Source organism: Platichthys flesus, chromosome 8 (genome assembly GCF_949316205.1).
Source record: "Platichthys flesus chromosome 8, fPlaFle2.1, whole genome shotgun sequence".
NCBI classification, from domain to species: Eukaryota; Metazoa; Chordata; class Actinopteri; order Pleuronectiformes; family Pleuronectidae; genus Platichthys; species Platichthys flesus.
Genome location: NC_084952.1, coordinates 7,522,678 through 7,538,036, shown reverse-complemented (window position 1 = coordinate 7,538,036; position 15,359 = coordinate 7,522,678). Strand labels below are relative to the sequence as shown.

Here is a 15,359-nt window from a genome sequence, read left to right as displayed (position 1 = left end):
AACACGTGAGATCTATTGGTATAAGTTCACATAAAGGAACTTTTCTAACTTTGCTTTGTGCCTCATCAAACTTCTTCACCTACATTCACAAAGGCAGCTCTGTTTCTGTGCTTGTGCGACTCTTTAACACAGATTTATGAATTAATTTTAAGATTTCATAATGGAATACGGATCATTTATTTTTCTTTGGCAGATTTCATAAAGCTGTTGTTGAATGCTAAATAAATAGATAGCTCACCATCATCTTCTCAAAGAGGTCGATGATCTCCTTTTCCGAGAGGTTCATGGAGCGGTCGTCAAACAGCGGCTGAGGAACGGGCATCTCATTCAGGATGGAGAGCGGGTCTGTCGGGTGCTGTATAAGGAGCTTCTCCTTCTTATTTCCCGTTTTCCTGAAACTGGTAATACGATCACGCTGAAAGAAATAAAGAGTGTTTGAGACATTACAATTTGCCACTGATGAAAAGCATGTTCAGTACATGTAAAGTATAAGGGTAACTGTTTGTAATCACTGCCGATTTTGAACTCTTTGAAGGAAATACAGATGTTTGAAAAAGGGATATATTGGTACATTCTGCTTGTAGCAGAAATGTCACACATTCAAATATTGTTTATCAGAGGGCACACACAGCTCACTGCAGTACACAGCAAACAGGACTCTCTGATGGCAAGGTCAGCTCAGACTGTGCTTCTTCTATCTCAGCCAGAACCCCTGCAGGTCATTGAGGAGAACTTAGTTTTATAAGGATGAAAATGCCCTGAACTCTGTGAGGTTGACAGTTCCATGTCTGTTGCATGGCTAACCACCCGGCAGCTACAACTGACCATTCAGGGTGTGGACAGACCTAGGACCAACCACTAGATGACAGTGCAAGCATCTTATCAACCCTTGGTGTGGCTACTTCATAAAAACACACATGTTAGAAAAGGTCCATAGGTTTTGACCATGAGGAGGAAATAAAACACCAGAAAACACACAATTAACAACCCAAACAAATGGTATTAGGTTAAAAATGTGTTCTGTTTGTGCAGGTGCAGTGATGAGTCAGGCCTCAATGAGAGGGTTTCACTCTTTGATGAGCATGAGAGGGTTTCACTCTTTGATGAGCATGAAGGTGTTTTTCATTATGTGGAAAGCCACTCTTGGTGATTGGCTATGAGATGACACGTACATCCAATCCATCCAATGATTGTTAGGCTATTTCATATTAGACCTTGTTGGACTGAAAGACCTAAAATAATAAAAAAGAAAACTATAGCATGTTTATCCAGTAAATTAAACTTTTATAATCTGATTAAAAAAAAATGTAATTGCTTTCATAAAATAAAATGTACAAAATATAAAGATTTATTTCAGTGAAAATCAAATAAATCCGCTCAAGAAAACACATCAGTTTGTTTGCAACATATCAGAATCAGTTAAGCTCATTTTTGACATTTTGTAACGCAAGAAGTTTATATCAAACCTTTACTTACCGTCACACCCACATGACCACCATGTGTGTGTTCATGTCATTAAAACAAATTAAACATTCAATATTTTACTGATTTAACATCAGTGAGACTCAGTCGATTTTCCTCAGCTTATCAGTTGACACTGATGATGCAGTAAAGTTTAATGTTAAAGCCAAAAAGTACATGGACGGCATGCAACTAGATGATGTTAGTCACATTTGGTTAAATGGAACAGAGAAGCCATGCTGCATGAATGAACACATATTGAAATGAAAATATACAGATACATGATGATAACACACATGATGGCTCGACTGCCAGTTGAATGAAATATCACTAGATGGATCAAATATACTGAGACAAAACACTTAATTCCTGATAGATAAAATTAAAATTTGACATTTCTTTGTAGACCCTAAAATTCATGTAATAGGGTGTCAAACTGCTTATTCGTTAATGGGTATTTAAAAGGCCCTGCAGATCGGCTCATCTAATCATAGTCCAACAGATAACTCCATATGAAAGGATCTATGAGCTGCTTACAAAAGTCTAGATGCTATGGCCCAAGTTCTGTTCCTAATGAAAACTTAAGGCTTACAGACTTTGGTGCTTCTGATAAAAAACCCATGAAACATTGTGCTTTATTTACACAGTATTATGGAGTGATATCACGCAACGAGGTGAGATTAAGCAGTTTCTGTTCAGTACAGTAACAAAAGGTCACATTGTATATATAAGCTGTCCTGAATTTTTCACGCTTCAGTTAAATATTAATTAATTGTTTTGCATTTTGCACATCGGACCCATCCACATATTTCAGTTTGAAGTCTCATGCAGCCATAACAGAACGTGAGATGATGTAAAACAAATCTAGGCACACCAAAATGAAACCAAGCACCTTACCATATCATCAGCCAATGTTTTTATGTGTATGTTCTGTTGGAGGGAGGGAAGAGTGTGAAAAACAAGATCCAACAGAAAATGACAAACACCCACAAAGAGCACAGCATGTAGCCCATCACAATGCACTCACATGTGCAGTGTCCTCTGGTTACTGTGTCTCATTAATCTGGCAGAAGACAAATCTGCTTTCCAATAACAAATATATTTGTATAATAAGTAGTTCATAATGGATATGTGTGATTAATGTTTAAGAACCACACCTGGCATTAGCAAGTTTTCATTATCTGCTTTTTTTTCCAATGTGGATATTCTAGACACTGTACATGTGAAGGACGTGACAATAAGTAATGCTCCCAAAAATAATATTTAATTGTGTGTATGCTTTAAGTGTGAGTTCAAGAACACACACTTTAATACACATTCAAAATATATTACATGAAATGAGATGCACTATAAAACTTGTAATGCACATGCCTGTTTAAGAGACCCACTGAAAAAAATCTTACAAAGTTTTGTGTATATTAAAAAAAATACACTTTCACAAGGTAATTCATTACAAAACCAAAATATTGTTTTATCTCTAGAAGGTGTTTTATAAAGCATCTCTTGAAGTGACAGTAGCCCGATCCTCGATGTTAAATTGTATGATATCATCCATTCAAACACATTCCAAACTTCCAAAAATCTGTGTTCCATAGAGCTCAAATTAGGAAAAATGAAATCCAGAAACTTCTCTCCACTGCAGATGCTCTTCTTTATCTCAGTCAAAATAAGACGGGGCCACCGCCAGCCGCTTGTGGCTCGGCGAGGGACAGCCATTTGATGCACACCTCAAATGGGAAGCAGTAGCGGCGCTGCCATATGGCGTGGCGCTAGGCTATGAAGTACTAATGAGTAGGGCGATGTGGGGTGGGGACGGCCATAAAGTCTGCCTCCAGCCGCGGATTTCTCCACTATTCTAATCAGGAAAGTACTGATGCCGGGGCGAGCAAACAGACTGTCTCTAACCTGTGCCTCCCTCTGTGCGTCTTTATCAGCCGTCGCTCTGGGCAACACCGAGCAGACACTCAAACTGCCAAATCTATCACTAGTTCTGTCGGCAACAACCGATCAACTGTTGCAAGCTGCGAACCACGGAGAATAGAGGTTCGGTCGCCATGAGCAGGCTTTATGTGCTGACCGGCTGTAACAGATAGGTCCTCTTCATTAGATGTCTGTCTGGGATGACCACACATTCTTTTCATCATCATTTGCATCCCTTCAACACGGCTGCTTCTTGTCTTCCAACATCTCCTAAGCTGAGAATTTGACCCGAGCAACAACTTTTTCCCACTTTTATCTCAGATCGTATGTGTCATTAAGCCCAGCATTCTCTAGCAGTCTAAAACTGCGTGAAATAATAGCTAATTTTCGAATGGAGTGCTTAAACATTTTCTAATCAATTTAACAACAATCAAACCACTGTTTGGTTAATTGCCTTGACTTGAGGGCCTTTCCTTGCCCATTATCTTGGCAACATCGCAACAATGCAATTTAACATCTAACAATTAAGCTTGCATGTCCTCTGGGCTTCTCCCGCTTATTAAAGTAAACTTTTTCATCATAATAAATGTTTATTACCAGCCACATATTCCTCTAAATAATCAAATTAGCTCTGGGTCCCTCCTTAATCAAATATGATTATGACTCCATGCAGATCTTTAAAAATGAAAACACAAAGCAATATTTCAAAACTTGAGAGTCAGTTTGGGGACACAAAATCATACCAGTATGCATATTTTACACAATAACTTAAAATTAATATCACACAGTACATCTACTTTAACTCGTGTGGAGAGGTATCCTTCCACCGCTGTGTTTTATTACAAAAAGCCACCAGGTGGCATATGAAATAAATTCTCACTGAAGATGGACAACAGACCAACTTGGTATCACACTGGGTACCATCACACATGTTTTTAAATAGAAATGCCTTTCATACACAACTAATTTAACTAGACCATCTGTATGATGTCATTTTAACTCACTCACTGAAACCATCACTATAAAATCAGTAGTCAACATGCCTCTGTAAACGAGTCGAAACAAAATTAGGTTTTACTTTAATTAGTTCTAATAATAAGAAAGGATTACTGGGAGCCTGCCGTTGTTGGCAGTGAAGACTGAAATGCAATGTACCGCTGATTGTACTTGGCAACTTCATCAAACTACCTTGTCTCTCCAGTTAAATCCGCTGCTCAGTTCAGCTACAGGCGAGTGAGAGTTAGAAATACTTTCGTGAAGGACAAACAAATACCAAATACTGAGATAAAAGAATTCTGAAATTTGGGAAGAATTTCATCTTACACCATATTGGCTAGTTACTACACTCGAGCTGGGTTTTCAAAGTGGGAAATCTGTATTCTCGCAAAGTGTCTGTTGCTTATACAACTATGAGCGAGTAAACCTTGACTACTGCATTTAAATTCACACTCAACAAGGATTACAAATCTACTAATGAATAAAAGGGCCAAGATTCACTGAAAAGGAAAATGGTTCTGTTATAAAATAAATTGTATTTTTGTGCAGTAAAATAAAATGTGCTTCTAAATTACATGAATGCCACCTTCAGCACAGTAATTGTAGGAAAAAATAAAAGCTGCAGTGACACATACACTAATCACAATGCAGCTTAAACTGTCAAAAACATGTTTTAATCGGGCTAGATGTTTATCTGTCAGCAGAACAGACAGCAGTGAGGATAAAGCACAACGCAAAGGAATAACTGTCACAAAACTCAGAGCATGGCTTAAATAAACTCAAAGGACACAAATGACAACAAATTAATCTCACACACAGCAATAATAGTGAATTTGCACCGTCTGTAAGAGTGACTGCTGATGTGTCTGTGCCTTTTATCACATCACAGACCACAAACATATTTAAGATGGGGGAAAAATATATTTTGTCCTGTTCTGAATGTCAGTATAAAGGGTGTCTACATTTGGGTTGTTGCCAACAGGGTGCACCAGAGCTCCTATTAAGAAAAAGGCCAGATAAACAGATTTAAAAACAAAGACTTTAATTATTAAAGCTTTATCCAAAAATACTGTACGCACTATTTAAATAAGGAAATCAATAAACCGAACCGAGCACCACCAAGATTCTACTATGCAAAACAAACCAGTAATTGACAGGCCCTGAGGCCGCAGCACTACTTTCCTCTGGTTACATTAGAGACTCATGTTTGCCAGTCATAGCCATAAACTTCAAAATTAGATAATTTGTCTAAGTGTAATCAAATCAGATTCAGCATTGCCAATATCATGCTCAGTTCTGGGGGAATGGAATCAGGCAGCTACAAATACCATCTGAGTAACTGAATTAGACATAGTCCAAACAAATCAATTTTTCTAAATTAGTCTTGTTAGAGAGTCTCCTCATTGGCTTTTGTAAAGTCAAAGCGGTAAGCACACAACACAGGTCTCACTATTGCAAAAGATTTATGAAAGCATGAAAGTAACATTTATCTTTCTTGATAAAATCTATCCAATTAATCTTTGTGTTTTGCACTGTGAGGATGCCCTTTTCAAGCAGAGGCCATAAGGCAAGCTAAGAGCAATTTCCACCTTTCATGCAACTTTCCAAACTATATCTGGGGACCAATTATTTATTTAATATAACTATCAAACTTACTTCAGTTAGCACGTAGAAGTGAAATTGCCCTCTCCTGGTGTTTTCGTCTACAATATGCAAATAATTCTTTCTGAACATTTAAATGACAGCAAACATCTGGTTTCTTTTGTGCTCCAGCCCTGAGTCTCATCTTAATGCAAACGCTGGTCTCTATAGATATTTCCTTCTCTCCAGCCCTGTGGCCTGCACCAAACAGCTCCACTAAGTTTTCTGAACAGCTTTGCAGAGTAAATACCACATCAGATCTTTTTCTGTCAGTCATTTTTTCTGGATTTGTCATGAGTTTGACTGAGTTACAAAGCCAATTCATTCCTCATGTAAATTTATGTAAGAAGATTTATTTCTATTTGCATGGTAGCAACGTTATTCATCTGTCAAATATGAGGTGGTATGTAGCTGATGGTGTGTACTGGACCATCACAAAATGAGCAACTGATTAATTAAAAATCTGATTGATCAACATTAAGTAGCACAGTTATTGTGGTCTAAAGCTTTACCGACTCATAAACTGAACAATTAACAAGGGTAATGTGAAGTGGTCCAAATCAGAATTGACCATGTGAGATTCATTTCTCTCACTGAAAAAACAAAATCACGTTTGAGTCTCATCTGTATTCTCTCCTGGGGCACTTTTTTAGGTGAGAATAGACATATCCACATCATAACATACCTGTGTGTGAGTAACTTTACAACAATGGGAGTAAAGGTGAGAGGAGGTATTGCATATATAACAAGCACACGCACGAGGAAACACCACAAGACACAGGTTCTTCTCCAGGTACACACGAAAATCTCAAATTAACTTGCAAACTCGATTGGGAATAATTTACTCAAACACAGACTTTTGGTTGTTATTCTTCATAAATAAATTAAGTCTTAACAGATGCAGTAACGATTCACTTCTTACACATAATCTCTGTGATATTTTCAGTTGTTTAATTCCCCCAAAAGTTTCAAAAACAGAGCCAACGATTAAAACAAATGAGAAAAACAAATAAAGAATGCACTCGATTTCTGCAAGAGCTGAAGTGCCTTTAAAGGGCATGAGTACTGTTGGCCTTATTATTTCAGGAAAGTGCTGGTACAGTTTACTCTTTCCAAAAACAGCTTATATTGAAAGGGGAAAGCACACAACCGCCAGCAAAGCTAAGATCTGAATGGCTCCGCACTGGACGGCCTGACAACGTGACTGCAGAGCAGCACAGCACTGCCCTCAGGTTATCTCGCTCTCGGTTGAAAGCAACTTTCTAGTACTGTCCTCTTGAGGGTTGGCATGATATGAAGCCAAGACACAAGTTGAAGATTTGCAGGAAAGGGCACCAATGTCAGTGCGTCTCTCAAAATGTTCATGAAAATGCATTTTACAGACGAACATACTGAAATAAATGTGTTCAAGCAGAGATCTACAGGAACTTTGTAATACAATTTAGAACCAGGCGATGTGGCTAAAAATTATATCAGATAAAAATGTTGATTTCAGTCGATAATAATAATAATCAGGATGAATTATTTAGCCTTTTTGCTCCCGAGTTGTGGATCTAGTTATAAAATCTTCTTTATGAGCAAAGAATGACCTAAAGTCATTACATCTGCCTAGCCAATGTTGTCCTTAATTGCCACAATGTGCAGAATGATATGACCTTGTGACCTTGTTATGTTATCTGTCGGCTGTTTGCTTGGTGCTGGCTCATGATACTGTGTACAGCTAGAACGTTCTAAAATAATCCAATCACAATGCCCTTGTATCTGCTCCAGTAGTGATTATGCCTGCTCTTTTCACTGACATGCATCAGGCAGTGCATCAAGTGCATCGGCCAGTGAGTTTCATTCTGCATCAAACTCTTTCAGTCTGACCCGTATCACACGTAGAGATTTATTCAACCAATCATTTGATTTAATCGTTCATCTCTCAAATTTAAATAGCTAAATAGAATTTCTCTACAACTTAGATCAAAACACATGTAGTATAACACACTACTTCACAACTGACACACCCATAAAAGAAAATGTGTCAGACAGCTGACTCACCACTCAGCAGAAATATGATTTCTCACTTGCTTACACTGAAAAATGTAAATTTAGATAAGTGTACAACGGGGGCAATGAGAGACATCTCTCAGCAAATTTAGCAAGAAAGAAAAATCCTCCATCACAATCATTTAATGTCATATGAGTGAAAGAGCAGGACTCCCCCTTCAGCCTGACCTACATGTGACTCAGTAGCTCAGTCAAAACAGAAACACAAACGACCAGGCATCCACCTAAACTAAGAACGAGACTCAACTGCACCGATTCATCTTGTGTTAACTCTCAAGGAGGCTTTTGAATATGCATCTGAGGCCATGTTCCATTCTCTATAGCTAATGTACAGAGGGGCTGTGAGAGGGAAACTGAGCGGTGAGTCTGTTGGTTTCTTCCACTGTGTGACTAAAGCATTCTACACCACTTCCTCTCGCTCCTACTTCCTGAATGCCATCATTAAAAACGCTCACATGTGGTCTGTTTCCTGCAGTTCCCCACACATCTCCCCGATGCGGTAACATTCCCTCACAATGTAAAGGCGGGGGAAATAAAAGGTAATCAAAGCAGCACGAGAAGTAATGGCCGAGCCACGCGACACCCATCCTGTATGGATCGACTCAACAGGCAACAGGAACTACAGGAGAGCCTCAAGTGTGTGACAAGTTGACAACTTGTATTAACTGGGTGATAACAGGACCTCAAACGATCCTGGAGGCTTCCCTAAAGCTTGTGTATCAAAGTGTCAAGCGCCTCAAATGCCAAAGCTTTCAACACCAGCAGCAAAGCAAACCATTCAATATGATCCCCAACGTGACACTGTTCAAACTGGTAAGCGCATGAAGGTTAACTACGTCGTTGCCTTAAATCAGACACAAATGTTTCCTGTTTTAACATCTGGGCTCTCGCCTGAGATGCACTGTCGCTGTGTGTGATGTGGATTTAGTATCGTAAAAAATGAAAAAAGAAAAATGTCTTGTTCCTGATAAATATACAATGAATCAGGATCTCAGTCTTTAGCTCTGGTGAAGTACTTAATTACTTGTCTGGTTTATGTCAATCTGATCCCAGGGTGTAATGGACCTGCAATTTCCAGCTGTCACTCAACAATCTCATGTCTGATCTGCAGTGACACTGTTTGCGGTAAAGATTTATAAAGGGGCCTTGAGATATTCTTTAAAAATCCACGATATTAAACAGATTAAACTGACAAAGTAAAATAACTGCATGTCTGCAAATCTTAAAGGTTGCCAGAAGTTACTCTCATCTGATTCCTTCACTTATTTAAACTCTGAACTGGTGGATAATCGCCTGTATATGATTAGATTTATTTATTTTTTTAACATGTTCGAAATTATATTTTGTTTAAATAATGAATTAGTTAATGCTAACAGTAAGCTACTTCACTGACATATCAATGCTATAAATACTCTCCTTGGTTTCCGGGTCAGACTGCCCACTGCTCTGACGTCACTGAGCGGCTAACACCCATGCTAACGCTAACGTGTCACTATGTGGCCAGAGGAGCATAATAATATGATGAAGTCACCACAGTCTGTGATGCGCTGTTGTCACTGTCTCCTCTGTTTGTAACGTTTTACTCTTCATCCTGTTCATAAAGACAGGTCATTACAAACAGATGCTTCTTGACATATAATCATGTTTCATATTATTCTGTGGGGACACCACACCTCACAGTGTGTGGCCATTGTGCTATGTACTGTGTATATAGTATTTTATCCTACTCTATTTATTCATATATTCATAGTATCTATAGTTGTATTGTACGTTTTATTCCTTTTTTCCATACTAATGGGCAGCTAAACAATAGCTTTCAACTGATTTATTTATACTGGTGAATAAAGTTATCTTATCTTACCTTATCTTATAGTACCTTATTCATTTGATGCACTGGACGAGTGTATGTATCAAAGGGTGAATGAAAAACTGTGCTGTCAAGTGGCCTGTTGAGTGGCCAGAAGAACCAGAAAAGCACTTTTTAAATACAGACCATTTAACATTTTCACATTATAGCTACATATTTAAAAGTATTATATATGCATAGCTATATGTATAATATATATATGTAAGATTAACTTAAAAATATTAAAATAAGCATAAACGATCACCTTTATACTTTTAAAATTTAGTACAAGCCATTTAGCCACTTATACGTTTTGATCATTCTGAAAATATCTCTCTTCCATATCAATATCATATGAAACATTCATCATAACAAGAGGTAATAGGGACACCAATAATCATCTTCGAAAGCCATAATGCATCTCTCTGATCCTCATTTTTCATAGGTTAACAAACAATAAAGAAGCACTCTTCTGAAGTGCCAGGCTCACCAGTTCTGTAGCTAATAGTCAAAACAGAAAGAAAGAAGTGAAAATAGTTTTCAACTGAGAGCTAATGTGTATCCTGAAACTCACTTCCCACTTCCTCCACAACTTGTTTCTTAAACAGTATTGTTATCGTTTGACAAGCAGAAAAATGTGTTTTAAAACCAACCACCTCACCCACCTGTCTGCAGTGTATGTGTACAATTAGAGTGAAACGATGCTGGGTTGAAGAGAGGACACTGATCTCAGTTGTAAATTAGCCATTGGTTCTCTGTCTCCTTCTCACTTGAACAAATGACCTTTGAGATACGGAACACCTTTAGTCCTTTAGGTAAACATAATAGAGCAGAGCAGACGGCTACTGCCTGTCATAAGTAAACATCATGGATCAGTCACTTGACTTGACTGTTCACATTACACAATGAAGTGACCAACCAAACACACAGGGAGGAATGGTACCTTTGCATTGTAGCTGCAAATTTCATGTTTAAACTTCATTCATTATAGTAATTAAATAAAAATGTATGTAACTAAAGCATTTAATGAATAGATTGTGTGCTTCAGCTCTTTCAAGAACATTCACTTAAATAACTGACAAATTTGTGCTCTGTGATTCACTCATTCATCACTGACACTAAACTATAACACAACTCTAAAAACAAAGCAAAGCTGTTTAACAATAACATTCCTCCTCACATGATACAGATCCGTGGATAAGGTTTGTGATCAGCAAATAAATGCAGCATGTCCCAAGACCGTGTGTATTAATAAACTAAATCTTATGAGCGTATACATACTTATGAGATGGTAAATTCAAAGAGTGTTGCATTATCAAATGTATTCACATTTAACAATAAATCTGCCAAACATAATGGCTGTTTGGCTTGAGGCGAGGTTTCTGCAGATGATGAAATCACTGTAATTATTATTGTGAAATCACAAACCTCAAAATAAAAGTCCACAACACTAATGCAATCAACAAATGCTCGAATATATAGGTACACAATAAATACGTGTTTTAAAACTTCGGATTGTCAGTTGAGGACTTGTTCGGAGTCATCTGTTAATTTATATATATATATATATATAGGCCAAAATCGTAACAAAGAAACCACAGTCTCTGTTGAGAAGTCATATGGTTATTTTAAGGATACACTGGGATGACTTTACCCGCTTGCTGCTCTACATGATGTCATCATTTACTCTGGTATGCAGAGGGGTAATATTTCTCCCTTTCTGCCAAACCAGCTCCACAGAATTCCTTTAAAAGGACTTCATCAGCCTGTTTTATTGCATGTCATGATGTTCCAGTAAAGAACATTATCACAGAGCACCGAGCACAAAACAACCGAGAAGTTTTACATAAGCTCTCTCACGGAACACTGTGGGGTTATTCTTATGTCCTTGGCTGCGTTGAGTATCTACATCCTGGGCCCGAAGCCCAAATGGTGTTGCTGTGATGTAATCATGCCCATTGACTTGTTAAACAAACACACAGCTTTCAGTGTTTCTCCTCTAAAGACTGGTTTGCTTTAGCTGAGACCAAACTGTACCAGTGACTGCCACTTTGCTTGGGAGCCGAGCAAATGGCACTGTGTTGTTATTAGCCGCTCTGAGTGTGAAAAAGCAGAGACGACATGTGGTTCTATTCCGCCTGTAATAGATATTACCCCCAACCTTTTGCCTGGACAACATTTACACAATCTACACTGCATGTCAGGAATGTAGCCCATAGCCCTGCATAGAGGGTCAACTGTTTATAGTTAATTATAAGCAAATCTTCCAAAGTCCAACCATCAGTGAGAACATTTTTGCAAGTATGTTATGATGTAATCATCCGAAGGACCCTGGCAAATACCTTCATGTGAGTATGTGTCAGCTTATTGAAATGTCTGCAAACAAACATGGAGCTACACTATGTATTGGGGCAGCGAAAAAGTGGGGATAAATCTATGGGATAAACAAGAGAGGACAGATCCTGGCTCCACCCAGGAATGAATAATGGTTTCCTCCCTCACACTCAAGAGTCTTGTTGAGATCTCTGCAACAGCCAGAGTCCAGGCTTCCTTTGCTTCTGACTGCATTGTTGAGAGGTATGAGAAGCAGGGGACGTGCTCAGCCCTGAGTCCACTCTACTGGACAAAAAGAAGTGATGCTAGAGTGAATGCTGGCATTCTCCAGCCACCCTTGCAAACAGCTCTAAACTTGGGAAGCAGGCTGATCAAGAGTCTCAGGCTGTCATTGGGATTTCTCAAGACAACACCCTTCAGAGAGTGCATGTCATTTCCTGTCCGGCAGCTGTTATGGTAGCAATGTCCCTCACCTTAAAGTTGCTGCAAACAACCATTACAGGTTACAGGTTTAAGACTTTTCTCAAGTCTAATAGAGCCACAAGAACCACCACCTGCTGTAAGAAAACTACTGAGGTGTTAATTAAGTTATTAATGGTCAGTCTAATTCTATGCCATCATTCAGTCAGACGTTAGAAACACTAGCCAACCTACACACACACACGTTTCCTTGATTGATAGCAGTGACTCTGATTACACTTCTGGCCAAACACTACAATAGGTAAACAATCACAAGCAAGTGAAAGGCACAATAAAAAGCCACACTACTAGCATTCAATTATTGGCTGGTGAGAGGCGACATCATCCAGAAAGTTCAACCTCAGCCAAGGTTTTTATGAGCGTGGAAAAACAGAAAGCACAATCAACACTGGACAATTTACTTTTTCAGTTTTTTCATCACAGAAATAAATCACTTTCTTACTTGTTTCTACAGATTCAGACACCAAGCTGCACTCAACACATTCGGTGGTAGAGTTTAAGTTTGTTTAAAGTTGTATGTGCAAGACAGTGAAAGCCAGAAGGATCCTAATCATAGTTTTGAATTCCCTTGACACACAGTTTACAAAGCTGTAGTTAAGGAAATCAGTCACGCTACATGATTAGCTGTCAAACTCATCATAAAAAATGTTACACAGCACCACACCTCCCAAAACTTATGATCTCATTCCCAAGGCAAAGAATGCAGTGAACGAATGGCTTAATGACACCAGAGCAGCAATGATGCAGACTCAGACTCCAGCACACTCTTCACTCTACATGTATTATTCAACTAGACCAAGCCAATCGAGCTGCAGCAACTTATAGGATTGTTTAAGTGGTTTTGAGTTGTTATCTAAGAGACGCTGTCCTCCTGAGAAGTTCATTTCTTGTGCTGATAAAACTGTTCAGGCTGACTGAGGGAAAAAGTTTTATCAATCACACACACACCCAAACTCACACCGTTTTATTAAACCGCACACAAACCCCCACTGACGGCACACGAGTGGCTGCGAGTGTGCGAGTGAGTCACCCGGTAACCTGACTTTGTGTTTGTGTATGTAGTCACAATAGATATCGAAACACAACTGTCACAACAAGAACACTCTTCTGAGAACTTTTAGGGAATGCATTGACGGGGATAATCACATGATGCACTGAGTGCTTTGAAAAGTGAGGCACTCAGTGAAACACTATCTGTTTTTCTCAACTCTTAACGGCTATTAGCTGCCCTGTATCTGGCTGCATTAAATAGTAATAACAACGCGTCGTTAGCCTCGTCTTGCTCAGCAAATACAGAACCTGCTGATCACGACCCGGACTCGCTTTATGTTTAAACTTCCAATTGCTCATGAGGTTTATACGGATTAATAAACTGAGAACAGCTGTCTTCTCTTGGCTTGTTTAAAAATCAGTTTTCATAGGACAATGTCATTGCTTTTAACATGTGCTTCCCCTCATTCATGTGTGTGTAATGTATCCCTGCTTGTGTCTGTGTTTGAAACCTTTACGTCATTGCTGCCCACCTTTACCAGGACTCCCTGCTAAGAGCAAAAATACAAATAAATAAACACAAGTAAAACTAGAGGGAAAGTAACGCAATGGGTCTAAACAAGGCCAGTTTACACACTACACAAACTGCCGGGCTGTGAAAGTGTGGAGCAGTGCAACTTTCTCACTCTGACCAAAGTTGAGAGTGACATCAACCCCTGCTCGTGGGACTACACAGGATGTGTAGTTCCCCTCCACACACACACACACACACACACACACACACACACACACACACACACACACACACTCCTTACACCTACCAGCTTTTTGTTTTTGCCCTCATCCTCGCCGGATTTCTTTTTAGAGGGTTTATTCGGGTCCTCTCCACCGCTGGCTTGATCCATGTCGGCTCTGGGTTCAGTTCCCCCTCCCGGATTTGACTTCACAAGAAGCGACCTCCACAAAAGTTGGCAAACTCCACCGGCGCGTTTTTTTTTAAAGAGCACGTTCACAGCAAAGCATCCAGGTTAAGTCTTCTCAAAACCCATTCCGATTTTTAAAAACAAAAAGAGGAAAAGGGTACAGATTCACGGTGATCCCGTCCAGAGTAGCTCCGGCTCCGGATCCAGCAGCTGGGGGGAGGCAGCTCGAAGGAGGAGCAGAGGTGTGGTAGGATATGGAGGAGTCCCGTCCTGATGGCAGCTCTCCTGTTCACACCGCTCTCCTGAAATCACATTCAAACACCACGTTAACAACTCTTTCTTTTTCTCTACATCTGTCTGATTGTTGACGTTGTCTTTAACACGTGTCCCCCCCCCACTTTCCCTCTGTGTTCGGGGGGGTGCAGAGGAGCGGACATGTTCGAGCCCAACGCATCGTGAAGAGGCAAAACAGATGTAAACAAACCCTGTCAGATGTAACTGGGGTCAGATCCACACGGAGGTGAAGCCCGTGTTGTTGGCTGTTTAACATTTAATAGACAAAGACAGCTCTGTGTTTGCAAACAGGCTGAAGAGGTACAAAGAGCAAACTCTCAACTGAGCTATAACGTAGTAGTAACCGAGCCAAAGCATTTCCTGTCAGCCCGGAATGACAGAGTTTGACGTGCTCTGACCACATCGCCATTAATCACACATCA

At 39.4% G+C, this 15,359-nt stretch overlaps 1 protein-coding gene across 4 annotated transcripts in view; it reads right to left on the bottom strand.

The window, feature by feature from the left end:
• The window catches only part of diaph2 (diaphanous-related formin 2), a 329,090-nt gene extending 314,139 nt beyond the window's left edge, over positions 1-14,951 (bottom strand). For 3 of the 4 annotated variants that reach the window (XM_062393632.1, XM_062393635.1, XM_062393633.1), the window contains exons 1-3: positions 14,542-14,951; positions 2,359-2,391; positions 239-415 (exon numbers count right to left, since the gene is read on the bottom strand). In XM_062393632.1, the coding sequence (XP_062249616.1) occupies positions 239-415; positions 2,359-2,391; positions 14,542-14,625 (294 nt within the window). In that variant the 5' untranslated portion in view covers positions 14,626-14,951. The remainder of the gene's footprint in view (positions 1-238; positions 416-2,358; positions 2,392-14,541) is intronic. The other variant, XM_062393634.1, reaches the window with a different exon arrangement.
• Between the last annotated feature and the right edge of the window lie 408 nt (positions 14,952-15,359).